Source organism: Saccostrea echinata, unplaced genomic scaffold (assembly GCF_033153115.1).
Source record: "Saccostrea echinata isolate AGI-Se365-2 ecotype Australia unplaced genomic scaffold, CSIRO_AGI_Sech_v1 ptg000056l, whole genome shotgun sequence".
Classification (NCBI taxonomy): domain Eukaryota; kingdom Metazoa; phylum Mollusca; class Bivalvia; order Ostreida; family Ostreidae; genus Saccostrea; species Saccostrea echinata.
The window spans coordinates 5,756,273-5,774,536 of NW_026889805.1; the positions used below are offsets into that span (position 1 = coordinate 5,756,273).

Below are 18,264 nucleotides of genomic sequence, written 5' to 3' on the forward strand. Positions count from 1 at the left end.
AATGGCCGTGGACAACCCTCCTTGTCTCCAACCAATTAGTATACGTAGTGCAAGCTTACCTATCTGCGGTCTCTGTTTGCAGGTACTCCGGACTTCACACGGACACTCTAGCTGACTTACTCCTCATGTACACTGCAGGAAGAAGCTGTCTATGATTACTATCTTAATTTTGACATAGCTTTCCGTGTTTCAGCAATAAATAGCTCGACACGGCAGTTTAACCATCTACACACAACTAGCCCAGCAATAAGTAATTGGACGCTTCAATAAGCATCATTTCCCCCATCTTGTCAAATAACGTATTGGCGTCACAGTTCACTAATTTACTGCAGTTTGCTTTCCCATGCAGGTCCAACTCTTGTGTTACAATTTGCTTTTCTTTTCTTTTTCTTTGGGGCAATTTGATATTGAATTCGACGGGGGCCTTGTGACAAAATTGTTCTAATTACACCTTATATTGTTGAGATGGCGCCTTGATAAATTATAATTGATGTCGTTCAACTGTGCAAATAAAGAAAAAGTAATAAAAGTTTTGCGTCAGAATGAAATAGACGCCTGGTTTAAATTTGGGGTTTAATAAGAGGTCTTTAAAAGTGTCAAAATGAATTAAATTTCTGAAACATACCATCTGAGTTATCAATATAAATTGTACACTTATATACGCAGATCGTAGATACGACATGATTTCCGGGGACAAGGGGTCCTGAAAAATATCTTTCGTTCCCAATTTAATTGGTACGTTTCCTACTCAGTGGGGAATATTTTAAATTTCATAGTCTTATCACTTTTTAATGCATATTACAGATTCCACTGCATTAACATGTGAAATAAGAATCGTGGTACAAAAAGCAGGAAACTATCAAGAAAAGCAGCAGGTTGACGGTCCATCTTCTGATTTGTAAGGAATAATTTACAGATAGCCATCTTTATGGGAGGGGGGGATAGAAGTCTCCAGCTTTTTACCATTTTTTTTTTTTGACAAATTCACAATAGACATAAAAAAATTTACCACTAAATAAGAAAACGATATTACCACTTTCTAATAAGTTCTTTAGAAGAAGCAAATCCAATTTTAAAAGAATTTAAATAACAAAACACAAGCAAAACTTATTTGTGAGGGTTATGATTTCTTAAAGACATGTTGAAAATTTAGAATGAATTGACCCTACTTTTTTGTACCAGTTTAATTATTAACAAGAATTGTTTAAACAATCAATTACAGAACTACTTCAGTATCATCTTCAGTTTTGGAAAGAGATTTACAGCATTCTGTGAAGTAATTCTTTTCACTTCCTGTGGAGTCATGCCTTTGATTTTAGCAATATAGTCACAGGATATTTGTATGTTAGAAGGTTCGTTTCGTTCTCCTTTCACAGGACCTAACCCCGGGCAGTCTGTCTCCAAGACCATGTTCTCTATTGGCAATTGCTTCACAAGTTTCATTTGTTCATTTCGCACAATTGATGGTGGGATTGAAAAGAAATATCCTTCTGCTACTCCTTCCATTGCTGTGCTGGGTCGCCCATCAAAAGCATGTAAAAGAACTCTTCTTGCGCCAAATTCTTTCAGAGCAGCTATTGTTGGTTTCCCGGCAGATCGTGAATGCACATTTAAAGGAAGGTTAAATTTATTTGCAAAGTCAACCTGGGCTTTAAGCACACTTTTCTGGGTATCCTTGTGACTAGTCTCTGGTGTAATTCGTGGTTGGAAATCCAAACCAACCTCTCCAATGGCACAGATTTTATCTGCATTCTTTTCTATCTCTGCTACAACCTCATCCAAATCTTCCTGAGTGACACAGCGCTGCTCTCCATTACAATCTCTCTGAACAGGATGAATACCTAAGCATGGTACCAAAATGTCTGAATATTGCTCACATAATCGCAAAACTAAAGAAAAGTCCCTCGGAGTTATGGTACATACTAATGCTGCAACCACCCCGGATTTTCTCGCATTCTCTATCACCATATCGATGTCATGATCGAACATCGAGTCTGCAAGATGGGTGTGACAATCTATAAATCCTTCAAGAAAACTCATAACTTTTTATCCCTGCCCTGTTCACCTTCGACAGTGTAAAAGGTCATCACCGGATATTTCACCAGTGTATTTAAATGCTAAAATTAAGCAGTGAATGTTCCGGTTTGTAGAGCAAATCTGATTTACTATGTAGCAAAGTCTCCTCCATGGTGCATGGTGGAAGTTGTGTTATATATAGCAGAGATTCTGCATAGCAGATCTTCCTACATTTACGTTATCGGTTCTAAGAAGATGCCCAAGGCGTGCAAAATGCCTATAGCTTCAAATGAATAAAAGTCATTCAATTTGTGAATTTAGTATTTAGAGTGAAGTTCTTGTTATTGAAAGGTACATGGATTACGTGAGATCTCATCCCATAACAGACTCGGACTATGAATGACTCGGACTATTACGGAGTCGGCCTACACATACTCGGACTATAAAAGAATACATTATAAGAGTATATATAATTATATAAGTATATATAATTATAATGTATAATGAGGCATTTTTTTTTGTGGAACGGTTATTTTGGGGGTTTCACGATTTTTTTCCTATGGTACACATGATGAATAAGTGTAATAAATATAATTTGTGAAAAAAATGACCAACAAGCCCCGGGGGTTAATATCGGGGGGGGGGGGGGGGGTCCTGTCCACAAGTACCTGGAATATTTATGTTAAATTGGTGCAAATTACAAGAAAATAAATCATTATTGTTCGGATTCAGTTTTAAAATCAAATAATTGCGTCTCTAAAAATTTACAGTTTAGATGTAATGATTACCACTGTACTTACATCAATACTTGGTGTATATTTTAGATAAGAATTGTATCATTAATTTATCTGGGTCTGATTTTTATAAATATCATGGATTTCTATTTTCAGCATTTAAGCAAAATCAATTTTACAAGCTGCGATTTTAGGGGGGGGGGGGCTTTCTTTTTCTCTTTAGTAGAAATATAATCATATTTCCATGACCAGCAACGAGAAATAAAAAAAATGGTCACTCTGTATCAATTTTTATTTTTATATAATGCTTTAATTTTTTTTTAATATATAATTCTGTTCTTAATTCCGTACTGAGTCACATTAAAATTTGAATTAAAGCTGTACTTTTAAATCGGTGCAAACTGTAATAATATCCATTAAAGCAGCAAAAGATTATTCTCAAAAAGCTTTTTCCAAGCACATACTTATTGCTTTAAAAGATATTATTGTTTATACATGGAAATATATGGGAAAAATCTTTTCAGTTTCATCTGAAATAAAAAATCTTATTCCAAATAAGCTGTTATAATTGTGGTGATGTGGTTAAGATTTCGCACTTGTATCATATTCTTATATTCCGAGTGAAGAATTTAATTGTCGCCTGAGAATTATAATGTTCTAATTGGATTTTGAAAATTTTCTGAAAATTGAAGCTTAAGTTGGGGAAAATATATTTTTTACTCATAGCCTATTAGACTTTGAGATAGGGCACAGACCCGTAGGAAGCAATTTCAGTTTGGGGGAGGGGGGGGGGGCACAGCCGTACATTTTCAGTTGAGGGGGCACTATCAACTACCAAAAATTTCTTGACAAGCAAAAAAAAAAAAAAAAGAGAGAGAGAGAGAGAGAGAGAGAAAAGTCATCAGACGTTTTTATTGAGGGGGCACAAGCATATAGTATCTCTGTTTTCATTAGTAATCTATATATAGGCAAAAATATCGGCAATATATCGTGCCCCCCCCCCCCCGGTTCCTACGGCCATGGGGCATAAATACTTAAAATATGCCAACATACAACAAAAATAAATAAATAGATAGATAAATAAATAATGTTTAGTAACTGAGATACACTTATTAAAATAAAATGAATCTGTAGTTTTTGAATTCTCATATTATACTATTATAAATTAACATTCAACATATTTATCAATATTTCTTTATTTTGTAGATTGAATATTCACTTGTATTGGGCTTCTATAAAATACATAAATTGTTGATATACATGTATAGGTGAAGAGGCGCTGCAATCAGCTCAAACTATTTACATTAATTAATAAGTAAAAATAGAAAAAAATTAGTTCTATTGGTTGGATACATATCCATCCATTCGAAATTAATTATTAAAATAACACATCCCTTAGAATAATTATTTTGGGTGTTACTGGGTCTAATAGTGTCAGAGACACTGGCCCATTGTTTGTATGTATCCCCTCTACCTCCTAGATATGGCTTCTGTATGTCACCTGTGTAATCCAAGTAAACCGTGTATGCATAAATTGATAAACAAACACTAAAATATTTCAATTTTTAATTTATTACATATAATAAAAAAGCAGAAGTATCAGTTTTATGCATTTGGTCAAAGGCTTAACAAATATTTCATCCGTAAAAACAAATATAGTTTGGTGAGTGTTAGTGTTAAATGAAAAAAAAATACAAGCGAAAATTTTTTTATTCGTAAAACTTTACCAATTTAATTTATGAATTTTCTTGATAAAATATACAATTTTCTTTTAATTTGCGTTGCTAAGTATTATTACTAAGTACTTTTAAATGCATAGGCCGAGTCTGCAATAGGCCGACCTAGTTATAGTCCGACTCTGTTATAGTCCGACATCTCTAGTACAGGCCCGTAGAACGCGGGGGGGGGGGGGGTTAGGGGGCTCCCCCACTTTTCTGAGTATAGCAATTTGCTATAGTAAATTTTCATTTATATGCAGGTTGCCCCCCCCCCCTCCACTTTTTGTTACTGTAAGGCCGAGCACTGGCAAATTACAGCATTTGAAGAAAAAAAACGTAACAGAAAGTAAGGAAGTAACGGAAAGGTCCTCCCCCTCCTTCCCACGAAATAGGATTTTCGAGTTTTGAGAGTTTAGATTTTTTTTTAGGGGGGTGGAGGTTGCCCCCCCCCCCTACACACACACACTTTGAAACCGTTGCTATGGACCTGAAGGTATAAAATAATTTAAACAATTTTTTGTGCGGAAAATTCTTCCGGTAAAAATCAGTCTGTAATTTATGATTTTTTTTTTTAAAAAGGGGGGTATTCTTGGGGTTCTAACCCAAGCAATAAAATCGTGAGTTTTAATCATTTCCTTGAGACTAGCACACTGTAAATCGGTCTTTGCTGCATGTTTTTGTTAACCGAAAAATGTATATTCTTACGCATACTTTGAGTATAATCTTTCAAAAAATGGAGCAAAGATTCACTCATATTGAAAAATTGTGCTATAGTATGAAGAAATGATCATTTTAGCCCTCTTTGGTGTGTATTTGCTATTTTATGGACAAATAATTTCAATCTTTGTGAGATTGTTGCAAATTGTGAAGATTTTACATAAGGTATACGTTAATGTTAAATGAAATATCAAAGAAAATGTTGACAAGTTGAAATTTAATTTTTCGTTTCTTATTTGTCGCACAATAGGCATTTTGCTCGCTTTGTTCGTCCACCTTCTTTACATGTGCAATCATGAGGTTGTTAACTTCATTGATAAGTTTTTCACTATTCCCTCGCAATGAAGTTGGAGGGGATATGGTAAGCGCTTGTGTGTGTGGAGGGGAGGGGGTGTAGTGATTGAGTGCGTAAGTTACGCAAGTAATAATTTATATCTTTAATAATTTTAACACTCCAGTCAACCAAGGGGAGTTCGATCTACCCTGCCTATACTGGATTCCTAAACTTCATAAAAATCCTTACAAAGATACATTGCCGGGTCCAGCAAATGCTCTACCAAGCCCATATCTTTACTCTTTACAAAAATATTAATTGCTGTAATCGAGAAACTTCAGACGTACTGTGCTACTGCATATTCTAGAAGTGGTGTAAATCAGATGTGGATTCTCAAAAACTCCGAAGAACTTAAAAAAAAAAAATTAAAATCATCATTTTTTTCTAAAGTCAATCACATTAAAACGTACGACTTTTCTACACTTTATACAACCATTCCTCATGATAAATTAAAAACTAGGCTTTTTGATACCATAGACAACTGCTTCTGCAATAAAAATTGAACTGGGAAATTTTCGTATCTTGTGATTGGTCATCAACAAAATTACTCTGTGAAAAAATCACTCTGATTCTACAAACAAGTACTCTGAAGTTGATATTTAAAAGGACGTTGGAGTCCTCATTGACAACATTTATGTAGTTATGCAGGTCCTCCAATAAAATGTTGGAATCGTGATGGGCAGCAATTGTGCTCATTTATTAGCCGATCTGTTTTCATATTCCTATGAAGGAGAATTTATTCAAAAACTTCTAAATGAGAAGAAGAAAACACTTGCTGTGGCCTTCAACTTGACATTCAGATATATCAACGACGTTTTAAAATTAACAATAGTTATTTCCATTTATGTGTCGACTCGATATATCCCAGTAAACTGGTAATAAAAGACATCGCAGAGTTTGTCACATCTGTTTCATATTTGGATGGTTTACTGACTATAGACTTAGTACTAACTAACAACTAAATTGTATAACAAATGAGATGACTTTAGCTTTTTCATCGTCAGCTTTCCTTATTTACGTAGTTATATTCCGCTATCACCTGCAAATGGCGTTTACGTCTCCCAGCTTATTCGATACTCAAGAGCATGCGCTGAGTACGATCAATTTTTAAACCGGCGAAGCAGGCTACAGACAGATAAGATGATATAACAGGGATTTTAACAATTTCGTTTAAAGTTAACATTTCTTAAATTCTATGGCCTTTAAAATGACTGTTAGGAAATATAACCTATCGTTGGGTCGTATTTTGGCTGCCGTGTTTCATTTTATACTAAATTTGACTACGGAATATATGGCTCACGGCGGGTGTTACCAGTCAACAGTTCTGAGATGCTTACTCCTCCTAGGCACCTGATCCCACCTCTGGAATTTTCGGGGGTCCGCGTTTTATGCCCTATTCACAGATTTGTATTGTTTGTAGTTTTTTGTTTTTAATTTTTTTTTTTTTAGATCGATCAGTTCGTTATCTTCACCTTTTTTTATTTGATAGGGATCGATGTGCTCTTTTGCGAGGGAATGTTTCGCTTTGCGGTGTCCTTGTTGTTTTACATTTCCATTTTCATTGAATATTGGATACTTCCAATAGCCAGAATCTGAATGTCATTTGTCAATTGATCTTACATATCTTGCAATTCTTTGTTATGACACATTAATTAAACAAGGTCTAGTGTCTCTTTTGTTTACAAATAAAAGGATGTAAGCATCAATAATTGGAAAAAGCTCATTAGAATTCGATCAAACACAAAAATGGTATGACAAATACGATATGAATAACAATGAATTTAAAACGAAATAATCATAATCCGGTTATGACTTAAATGAGGGGAACATCTATATGGCAAACATTCCAGGGGAGAGGGCTAAAATAGGCTGAGCCTGTTGCCCAGTCCCATTCATTGAATAAAATAGTTTAATTTAAACACACACACACATTCCGGGGGAGGGGTATAGCAAATCTTCCTCGGGCAATTTTTAACTATGATACAAGCAAATGCAATGTACAGCTACAAAATTCGACAAACATTTACTACCAAATGTTATTTTTCAGATTTATGGTTTTGATCTTTGACGTCAGAATAGGAGAGAACAAAAATTACAGCAGAAATCACGAACATATTTTCAAATATTATTTCTACAGATTCATAACACATAAATGTACGTATCTAAGTAAATATTGCATACGGTCCGCTCTAAACACGACAGTAACAACCATATGGAATTGATTTATTTTGGACTCAGTTAAATAAGTTAGAGCTTTTTTTCCCCTTTTCTTCCTTTCTATCTGTTGGTCAACAATTTATTGAGGCCTCGATGCTTTATAGGAAGCTTCGTCACTAACAGGTCTACCCGACATTTCTAGAATCATAAACAATGTGTGACCATGAGCAGAAATACTTGACCAAAGAAATAAATTTTTTTTGTATATAGGAGAAGGTTTCATAGTTGGACATTAAAGCTCGTCTCCAGCAAATTTTACCCGTTATACCCGTTTGGCGTTTTGTCTTACCGTTACGAGTGTAAAGAAATTAGATACAAACTACATGTAAGTCCTTGGATTTTATCCTAAAATGTTGCTTTCATGTGCAATATATGTTCCTTGGAACATCCCCGTTTAAAGTATCTTGTCTTTGTAAGCAAGATTTTGGTTGGTTTGATTCCAAATTAATTCTTATTTAATTTTGACTTTATACAGGTCCAATTACCCATCAATTAAAATTTCTTGGCAACTTATTTACACTTGTAATTTAATATAAGTTTATGAAGTTTCAATCATTGAGTGGGGTAGATTTTTTTCTAATTGTGGGCCTACCTTTACTTTAATTATTAATTTAAAAGATAACAAAACCAATCTCAGTCTGAGACATCAACATATTTTTATTTCAGAATATCTTTCAGCATAGGAAAAAGTTTAATTGCATTTTGTGTTGTAATTCTTCTCACTTCCTCCGGAGATAAACCTTTCACTTTGGCAATGTGGCCACAGGATATTTGTACATTGGAAGGTTCGTTCCGTTCTCCTTTCACAGGACTCAATGCAGGGCTGTCGGTTTCAAGTAAAATCTGCTCCATTGGCAGCTGCTTAATAAGTTTGACTTTCTGTTCACTTCGTACAATAGATGGAGGAACAGAGAAGAAATATCCCTCCTTTATACCTTCCATTGCAATGCTAGGTCGACCATCAAAAGCATGCATGAGAACTTTTCTGGCCCCAAATTCTTTCAGGGCAGCTATTGCTGGTCTTCCAGCAGACCGTGAATGCACATTCAAAGGTAAATTGTATCTATTTGCCAATTCCACTTGAGCTTTAAGCACATTTCTCTGAGCTTCCTTGTGTTCCGGGTTTGGTGTAATTCGAGGTTGAAAATCTAATCCCACCTCACCAATGGCACAAATTTTGTCGGTATGTTTCTCTATCTCGGATATGGCTTCGTCCAGATCTTTTTGACTGACGCATCGTTCGACGCCATCAGAATCTTTCTGTACAGGATGGACCCCTAGACAAGGTAACAATATATATGGAAACTTTTCACAAAGACGTAGTACTACGGGGATATCGGCCGGCGTTTCTGTACAAACAAGAGCAGCGACCACACCAGATTTTCGAGCATTATCCAAGATATATTGGATGTCATTTTCAAACACCGGGTCCGAAAGATGTGTGTGACAATCAATGAAGCCCTCTAATTTGGGGTCCATCTTTATGACTGTCTGAAAACCAGAAATTCAGTGCACAACAGACTGTTCTACTTCAACAGTAAATCAACACTCACAACAAGTGACAGTACCGTGAGTACGCGTAAACATATACCGGAAACAGCTTTGGGGGTGTAAAAGTCAAAAATCCCTTTGAACAGCCCAAAGAATTCCGGTATGTACAGTTCGATTATTATCGGCCGCAGGAGCGGCTGATCTTTTTGTAGTTGTGTTAGAATGTGCACATGGAGAATTGCCTCAATGAAAAAATCTCTATTGATAACAAACCTAAAAGTCATGAATAAAAAATTCACTTATTCTTAAAAACTTTTACAATTTATTAGTTACATTACCTCGACATTCAAAAATGAATATAGTAGGGTAAAAAGTTTATTTACAAACATCAGATATTGATTTAAACGTTAAATGCATAATCTCTAAACCTTAGAAAGTAACACATCCTCCATTCCGACCATTCAATTTCAGCGTGCTAGTCCGCCATGTACAACTATTGCAGCTCGATTTCTACGATGCATTAGGTTTATCAATCTCTTGATTTGAGCGAAATAAATATCCTTAGACATTTTTAAACGCCTGTTTTTCAGATACTGACGTCGAATTTTCTCTAACCTGGCGTAGTGTAGTAACCCTTGGACTTCCGGTCAAAAATCTGTCATTCATACTTATGAAACGCATGAGCCTGAGGAGTCGTTATGTAGTGCATATTTGCATCTGCGGCTCTCCTTTACCTTTATTTTGAGAATTTCCCTCAAGAGCAATGAAAATGCGTGCTTTCAGTCATTTTCAGGAAATATTGGCATCACATCGGGAAAAGAAATAAGGGTTTTTTTCGGAATATTAGTGCAATACTCATGATTAACAGCTACAAACCCTTGAAAACACAAATTGTTGTCAAATGTTTTATTAAACATGCTATGTTTGATTTCTGTAAAAAGGGCTCAAAAATCAACTTCTGGTAATGTAATGAAAATCATGCAACCGTTAAATTACCGATTTGGCAAAGTTGAAGATGTCCTAACTTTTGAGGTACAAAGTTATAACCTGAATATAATTTTCCCCCTAAAATTAGGATGTTGCGTTTCAGTATATAAAAAGCTGACCACTCTTAGATTTATTTACATCTCTGATGAAGCTACAAAGCAGGCGGCACATGCGTTCCTTGGAACACTCTAGTTTATCACAGTCACTTCTTTCTACATTGCCAGTTAGGTCACCCGTCCTCTCACTTTGCACAGACATTTGTTTCAACAGGTTATTTCATATTCCATTACTAAAACTGCTACGCAGTTACTCGGATGTAAATCATACGGTATGTTTATACACATTTAGACATTTTATTGAGTTATTAAGTAGAAGAACAATTTTAGTTTGTTGATGGTAGTCAACCCAGAATACGAAAATCGCTATCAAACAACTTACAATGAGCAAAGTAGCGAAGATGCAGGTCTTTGGTTTATCAGACTGAATAAGATTCAAACCAAACATGGCCTGCCAACAGGCCTAGAAACACTTACTATATATAATAACATCAAGAACAAATCAAAACTTAAAGTAGGAGTGAAACGGTTCACCGCGGTATTTTTTCTCGGTTTGATACACGGTGCAAAATCTCAAATTTTCGGTTCGGTTCATTTTTCGGTCGGGATCGTTATTCAGTCGGGTTTGGCATAAGGTATAACACGTTACTCAGTATAAATAAGTATAGAAAACGTAAATTTTTGATGACTGATAGCTTGTAAAATAATTTTTGACAGTCAAATAATTTTAATCAATTTCTTCTAGTCAATTTGCAAATAAAATTCGTAAAATATGTGACTAGATTTAGAAAAAGAAAGCATAAAACAACGTAGAATTTGTTTCCTTCTATCAAAATGTATCGTATCGAAAATAACCGAACCGAGACAAAATTATACAATACGTATCGAACCGTGAAGGAGGTGTATCGTTTCACCCCTAACTTAAAGTGGAAGTTATACAAGCGGTGACATCGTAATGACACCAAAACTTCATAAAGAGAGAGAGAGGGGGGGGGGGGTTGCACTAGAAAACATCAAATCTGGACAACCCCATTTGGTCTGGAAATCTTCACAACAAAGTCGAATGAAACCGTAGAAGAAGTCATAAAAGTGAAAATAATGACAGACACCTACCAACTGGGTTACCTAAAAGGGAGAACCAAAAAAGAAAGTATAACTGTACATGTATATGTGAATATGAAAAGTCCCTATAGTGCATGAAAGTCTCCCTCCCAAGTGCGGATCCAGTACTTTGGTTAGGGGGACTTTTCAGAAGCAGGGGATCTGGAACCGCCTCAAGGTCAGTAGATCCACGACGAAGCCCTGGTAGGGCATAGGGGGGCGACGGCCCTGAAAGCTCCTGAAATTTAGCTATTTAAGGAGGGATTCTTGTCTGGTTTCTGATTAAATGAAATATTGAAAGTATATTTGCTTATACGTCTTATATATTTAGATGTAAGGGATTTAAAAAATCATATTTTTCTTTCCTCGTCATAATTGTACAACTTTAAATAGAAATGGTAAACTGAGTTTGAAATCTAGCAGGAACTACATTTTTGGCGGAACGGCGGCGTATGAAAATATCTCCTTTTCTGCTTCTCAAAATTACTATAGAACAATGAATTTAGTTAAAAATTTTAAACAATCAAAGACTTAAAGAAAATTTCAAATGTAGGTAAAGAGGGTGTTGCAGAAACTTCTGATTATTCCCTATATCGAGAAGGACATTTAAATACCCACGACGCATGAAGAGTTATCTCTAAATATAGATAATGCTACGTAGATGACTTTATTTATACGGCGAGTATGTCCAGCTTGTTATAACAAAACATTTCACATTTTACGTTTATTTCATGCATAGTTTTTCCTATCTTGTTGATTTATCCGACTATAAATAAAAATTATCCTATCCTATAGACTGGCAACCTGAGAGTAAACTTTTTTTCCCCACATCTATGGTCACTATCGCCATATTGCACGCGAAAAGTTAGAACGATAATGCACAATTAATGGCAAGTGCATCTTGCACATCATTTTGAAAGATGTGCTGTAGACAGCATGCGTTAATATTTTTTAATATGTATATAAAAATGTGTCAAATAATCACGCTGTTGATGCAATATCCAAAAAATTCCACTGAGTCATTTCAATTTAGTTGTTTCAAGTCAAATCTGAGCAACTAATTAACAGAACAATAATGAAACGAAATGAGTATGAAAAAATTAAATTATTTAAAATGATAGTACTTTATTTTTTAAGACATCGCCACTAAATATATGTCTTATTTGATTTAGATCACAATATTAAGGAAAACAATTTAATTCTGCATGCATTTAAAATATTACTCATTAACTTTACGACATCTCCCCCTCTCTTTCTCTCTCAAGAGAGATGTTGCATTGTACTTCCATTATTTAAGAAAAAAAATATGTATATACCAGCCATTCCAGGATTCGAACCCATTCTCAGGTAAAAAGAATCTTCGCAAAGAGTCCACACGCTTTACCACTAGACCAGCTCCGACACTGAAGAATCATGTGCTATTTTATGTGCACATTTTCCATTTCGGATGGATAATAATTTTCATTCGATTTTTGTGATTTTCAAAAATATGCCTCTTTGAAACAAAAATCGGAAATGGCAGTTTTGAAGAAAAATCCTGTCTTTTTTTGCATATGTCAAATTCATTCTGTTTCAAGGAGGCAATTTTTCAGAACATTGGGGATTCCCTATTTGAAAAACAGAAAACTTGACTTATTTTGCTAAGTGGCTAATTTACACTTCATTTAATGGCAAATTGGTAGTCGATATGCAGTTCTAAACATTGTTCTACATTGTGCTGTATATACCGTTGTATCTGAAAAAAATTAAGACCGTTTTCTGTTACTTGAAATTTTTCTTTTAAACTGCTACAACTTTAGGGAAAATAACAGAAGAACTGCAACACCCTCTTAATAATAATGGACTGAAGTTTAAAAATATATCAAATAAATATGATTTTCCAAACAAACTAAAATTTTGTTAGCTTTTAAAAACTTCCAATCTCAGATTTGAGCAAAAAATCCGTAAAAAGTGTTTTTCTCTCTTAGTAAACGGTCAAAACTTTGTGTTTTTGTATCAATTTGTATCTTTATATGACTACTTTACCATATGTGAATAATGAAAATACGAAGCATATAAAAATAACTAAAAATCTAGAAAAATAGACGAAATTCAGATTAGCCAATATCTATTTTAGTAAAATTATTCATGTCAATTTGGTAGTATCATCTAATAGACCCTATATGGTAATATCTTTTTTATGCAAAAAAAAAAAAAAAAAAAAAAATTAATCTTTTGAAATAGAAGTAGGCATCGCAAGATTGGCAACGGTATTTTTTTTATTCTTAAGGTCAAGGAAAACGACAATGACCTTGACCTGACCTTGCTTTTAAAATAAAACGGTCTAATTTAATTTAATTGATACCATCACTTAATGATAATGTCTTAATTCTTGAATCCATGAAAATTTCATTAATTTTTAAATACCAGAAATATGAGAAGAATCCTTCCTTAAGGTGTAAATTTAACCTTATAATGTTTTCATAGTCGTTTTTAATCCTTCGTAACGAAACAAATAAACAATCCCTCGGATACAATACAAATGAAAAGTTATCGCATACAAATAAGAATTTATACCATGCAAATGGAAAATATAGAATACAAGTAAAAAATGTGCAGCTTAAATGATTAGTTAACAATTCAAATGGAAAATTATAGACTACAAATGGAAAATTATATAATACTATATTGATAAAAATTATATAATACAAATGAAAAATTATACAATACAAATGGAAAATTATACAATACAATTTAAAATTATGTTACATTAAAAGTTTAAATCTAAAGTTTAAACTTATCTATAACTATCTTTCATCACAAGTTCACTTGTGTTAATTATACAATATAAATGGAAAACATGCGATACAAATGGAAAAGATCGAATATTTCAACGTTTGACATACCATAATATATTTTCTTTGAACGGCCTATCTCAAATATTTTATGGAAAAAAATGATGTCACTTTCTTTTCCTGAGAAATTCTTTAAACTAGCTTTATTAACCACGTTAGAGAAAGTGCATTTAATTCCAGCCGATCCAGATCGTCATTTTAAGGTGACCTGAGTCACTCAGGTGACCTATTGTTGCTATCTGTTTTCGTCCGTCGTCGTGCGATGTGCGTCGTCCTTTAACATTTTCAGCTTCTTCTCTTGAACCGCGGAACCAATTCCAACCAATTTTGGCACTCAGCAAATATGAGTGAAGGGGAACAGAATCGTGAATTTCATGGTCCCCGCCCCCTGGGGCTTGAGGGATGGGGCTAAAACCTTTCTTTAAAAATCTTTTTCTTTACTCATTGACATCAAGCAGTTGAACTGGTGACATGATTGTAATAAGCACTGAGGCCTCTACCAAAATTGTGAAATTCATGACACCAGGGACACGTGTTTTGGAGTTAGGGCTCTTAGATCATATGTTACATTAAAGTTTTAGAATTCATAGAATTTAAAACTAACTATAACAATTGTTATAGTTAGTTTTAAATTCTATGAATTCTAAAACTTTAATGTAACACATATAGCGAAAATGCATAAATTCTTTAAAAATCTTCTCATCTCCCTGTATATTTAGCGGATAAACTACAGGCATAGTTATGATAAGCAAGAGTGTCTCTTCCAAAAGTGTGAATTTTGTGGAGGGACTGTATTTGACTATATAGTGAAAATGCATTAAATCTTTGAAATCATCTTCTCTGCTCCAGGATATTAAGCAAACAAATGTGGTGCATAGTTATGATGAGCAAGGGTGCCTCCTCCAAAATTGTGAATTTCATGGCCCCTGGGTCAGGGGCTCTAGTGTTAGGGCGGGGCTGTATTGATTATACAGTGATAAACTCTTTTAAAAAAAAAACTTCCCCTCTCCTTTTGTATATTTAGCCGATAAACTACAGGCATAGTAATGATGAACAAGGGTGCCTCTTTCAAAATTGTGAGTGTTAGCGTGGGGCTTTATTGATTATATAGTGAAAATGCACTGTATATCTTCTCTGCTCCTGTATATTTAGCAGATAAACTGCAAGGATGCCTCTTTCAAAATTGTGAATTTAATGACCCCTGGGTCGGGGTTCTGTTAGTGGGAGGAGATCTATTTATTATATAGTGAAAATATATTATTCGTTTAATTTTTTTTTTATTTTTTGCTCCTGAGTATTAAGCAAACAAGGTGAATGCAAAGTTATGATAAGCAAGGGTGACTTTCAAATTTGTGAAATTCATGGCCCCAGGGTCAGGGGTTCTAGTTTTAAGGTGGGGCTCTGCTCTATTGATTATATAGTGAAAAATGCCTAAATTCTTTAAAAAATCTTCTCTTCTCCCCCTGTAATTTAGCAGATAAACTACAGACATAGTTATGATGAGCAAGGATGCCTCTACCAAAAGTGTGAAAAGTGGCCCCTGGGTGGACAGGGATTCTAATGTGTGGGCGAGGGTTTATTGATTATGTTGTGAAAATACATAAATTCTTTGAATATCTTCTTCTCTGCTCATGTTTATTTAACAGATAAACTAAGTGCATGATTATGATGACTATGATGGGCAAAGGTGCCTCTTCCAAAATTTGGAATTTCATGGCCCCTGGGTCAGTGATTCTGGTATTAGGGTGGGGCTCTTTTGATTACATAGTGAAATCCATAAATTCTTTGAAAATCTTCTCTGCTCTGGATATCAATCAGATAAACTGAATTATAGTTATGATGAGCAAGGGTGCCTCTTCCAAAATTGTGAATTTTTTGGCCCCTTGTGTTACAGCTGGGCTCTCTTGATTATATAGTGAAAATGCATCATTTCTTTGAAAATCTTTTTCTTTGCTTCTGGGTAAACATAGAGCATAGTCATGATGAGCACAGATGCCTCTTCCAATGGTATGAATTTCATGGCCCTTGGGTTAGGGACTCTGATGTTAGGATGGGTTTCTATCAAAATATTGTGAAAAATGCATTAATTCAAGGTCAAAATCTATAAATGACTTTTTAGACTGTCTTTTTAGTGCCAGATCCATTATGACGTTTTGATCAATTTCAACTTTTTTCCAGTACTTTACAGCTCTAATAGAATTATGTAGAAAATAAAAGTACTTTCATGAAATTCAATTTGAAATCATGTGAACATAAATCCCAATACCTATATTCAATTTAATATTATTTTAAAGAGGAGACTAAAAACATACGAAATACCGTTTTCTGAGAGACTTCGGCAATCTGGATACACTTCCATCGTCCGGTTTGGAAAAAAACTCCCATATTCGTGACTGGTTTTCTTAATTTTTCATTGAAAATGACAGTTTAAAATATGATTTTTCGTCTTGTTTACCTACAGATTATGCCTCAATACACCTTATTTGACTAAGCTATAGTTATAAAGCATCATTAAAGGAATTTATTTCTCAAATTTGAGAAATATGTAGACTCCTTTCATTTACTAGATCTTGACCTTAATTCTTTGAAAATTTTCTCCTCTGCCCCTGGGTATATAGCAGATAAACTAAGTGCCTAGTATGATGAGCAAGGGTGCATCTTCCAAAATTTGAAATTTGTGGCCCCAGGGTCAGTGGTCACGTCGACCACTTGGCCAAGTGTTCTGGTGCTGGGCAGGGCTCTATTAATTTGTATTCTACTGAGAGTTATTCCCCTTTGTTATTTATCTATGATAATTAATCATTGTAAATAATGTTATCGCAAGGCTATCTCATAAGAGATTTATACAAGAATTTTTATAATATAAAATACAAAAAATACTTTCATAGTTCTTGATGGTCAGGTGGACTTGTTAATTATAGATAATAGAAATTAGACAAAAATACCTTATCTTTGTACCATAAATGTTCTTCATAGACCAAGAGAGGCCAGTGTGAGAGGGAATGAGATGGGTTTACAAATGGTGCTCAAACACTTTTGTTTGGTTTAGTTTACAAGATTGTAGTTACATATGGGGGCAGAAACAAGCAAGCAAATAGATCTACTTTAAGTTCATCTTTCATTTTGTTTTATTTTACACTTCACAGGCACTTGTTTCGTATACGGAACACCCCTACTTATTTTTACCACAAGGTACCTAACTCAATTTCAGGCACCCCCGCTTCAAGCTCGCATTTTGTTCATATATCAATCATTAACCTACTTTAAAATTATATCGTTCGCTTCAAGAGACTTTTTTCTTGTCAAATAAATCCTTTCAGATGTCTCTGGTCGAGCCTCTTTATTGTAAACCACTCATTCATTCCTCGAAATTTACCTCGATACATATTAAGACTTTAGATGGGATACAACTTCCGGTTGGGGGTAGGATAAAACCAGAGACTTCCGAGTATTCTATTCCGAGGTCTCTGGTTTTTTCCTTCGTTTATAACCCCAAGCGGATATTTGTATCCCATCTAAAGTCTTAAAATGTATCGAGGTAATTAATGAGTGGGGGTGCCTGAAACTGAGTTAGGTACCTTGTGAAAAATAAGTCGCAGTAGCAACAAAAATTTGACAAAAAATAAAATCACCTTGATTTAATGGCTATAAAGCAGATAAATAGTAGATAAAATGTTCTTGATTAAAATTAGCACTGTTCACACTTCGTTTTGGTAATGCAACATACATATGAGCCTGATCTAAATTAAAACCAAAAGGTCACACCGTCAACATATTAAATATTACTAATCAAGGCCCTGCAGTTCTTGAGAAGTTTTTAAAACATTTCATCCTATATATTTCCATGTAAACTTTGATCCTCTTCTGTGGCCCCATCCGACCCCTGAAGGCCATGATTTGAACAAATTTGAATCTATTCATTATGACAAGAAGCCTTCATATAAGTTTCAACTTTTCAGACTCAGTGGTTCTTTCTAAGAGTTTATTAAATGACCCCACCTTATTTTTGCCTTTTCTTGATTTTCTTTTCTTTGGAAGGGGGCACTGCCCTCCATTTAA

General features: G+C 34.5%; 2 protein-coding genes across 2 annotated transcripts; both read right to left on the reverse strand.

The window, feature by feature from the left end:
* Positions 1-1,029: 1,029 nt before the first annotated feature.
* Positions 1,030-2,059, reverse strand: LOC133172953 (putative deoxyribonuclease TATDN3). The gene has a single exon (XM_061307814.1). It carries the CDS (start codon positions 2,038-2,040, stop codon positions 1,225-1,227), a length of 816 nt encoding a protein of 271 aa, XP_061163798.1. The 5' UTR covers positions 2,041-2,059; the 3' UTR covers positions 1,030-1,224.
* A 6,310-nt stretch (positions 2,060-8,369) lies between these two features.
* On the reverse strand, positions 8,370-9,277 carry LOC133172913 (putative deoxyribonuclease TATDN3). The gene has a single exon (XM_061307750.1). It carries the CDS (start codon positions 9,213-9,215, stop codon positions 8,394-8,396), a length of 822 nt encoding a protein of 273 aa, XP_061163734.1. The 5' UTR covers positions 9,216-9,277; the 3' UTR covers positions 8,370-8,393.
* Between the last annotated feature and the right edge of the window lie 8,987 nt (positions 9,278-18,264).

Excerpts from the sequence above, each read along its gene's own strand:
- LOC133172913 (XM_061307750.1), bottom strand. The coding sequence starts at position 9,215 with ATGGACCCCAAATTAGAGGGCTTCATTGATTGTCACACACATCTTTCG.
- LOC133172953 (XM_061307814.1), bottom strand. The coding sequence starts at position 2,040 with ATGAGTTTTCTTGAAGGATTTATAGATTGTCACACCCATCTTGCAGAC.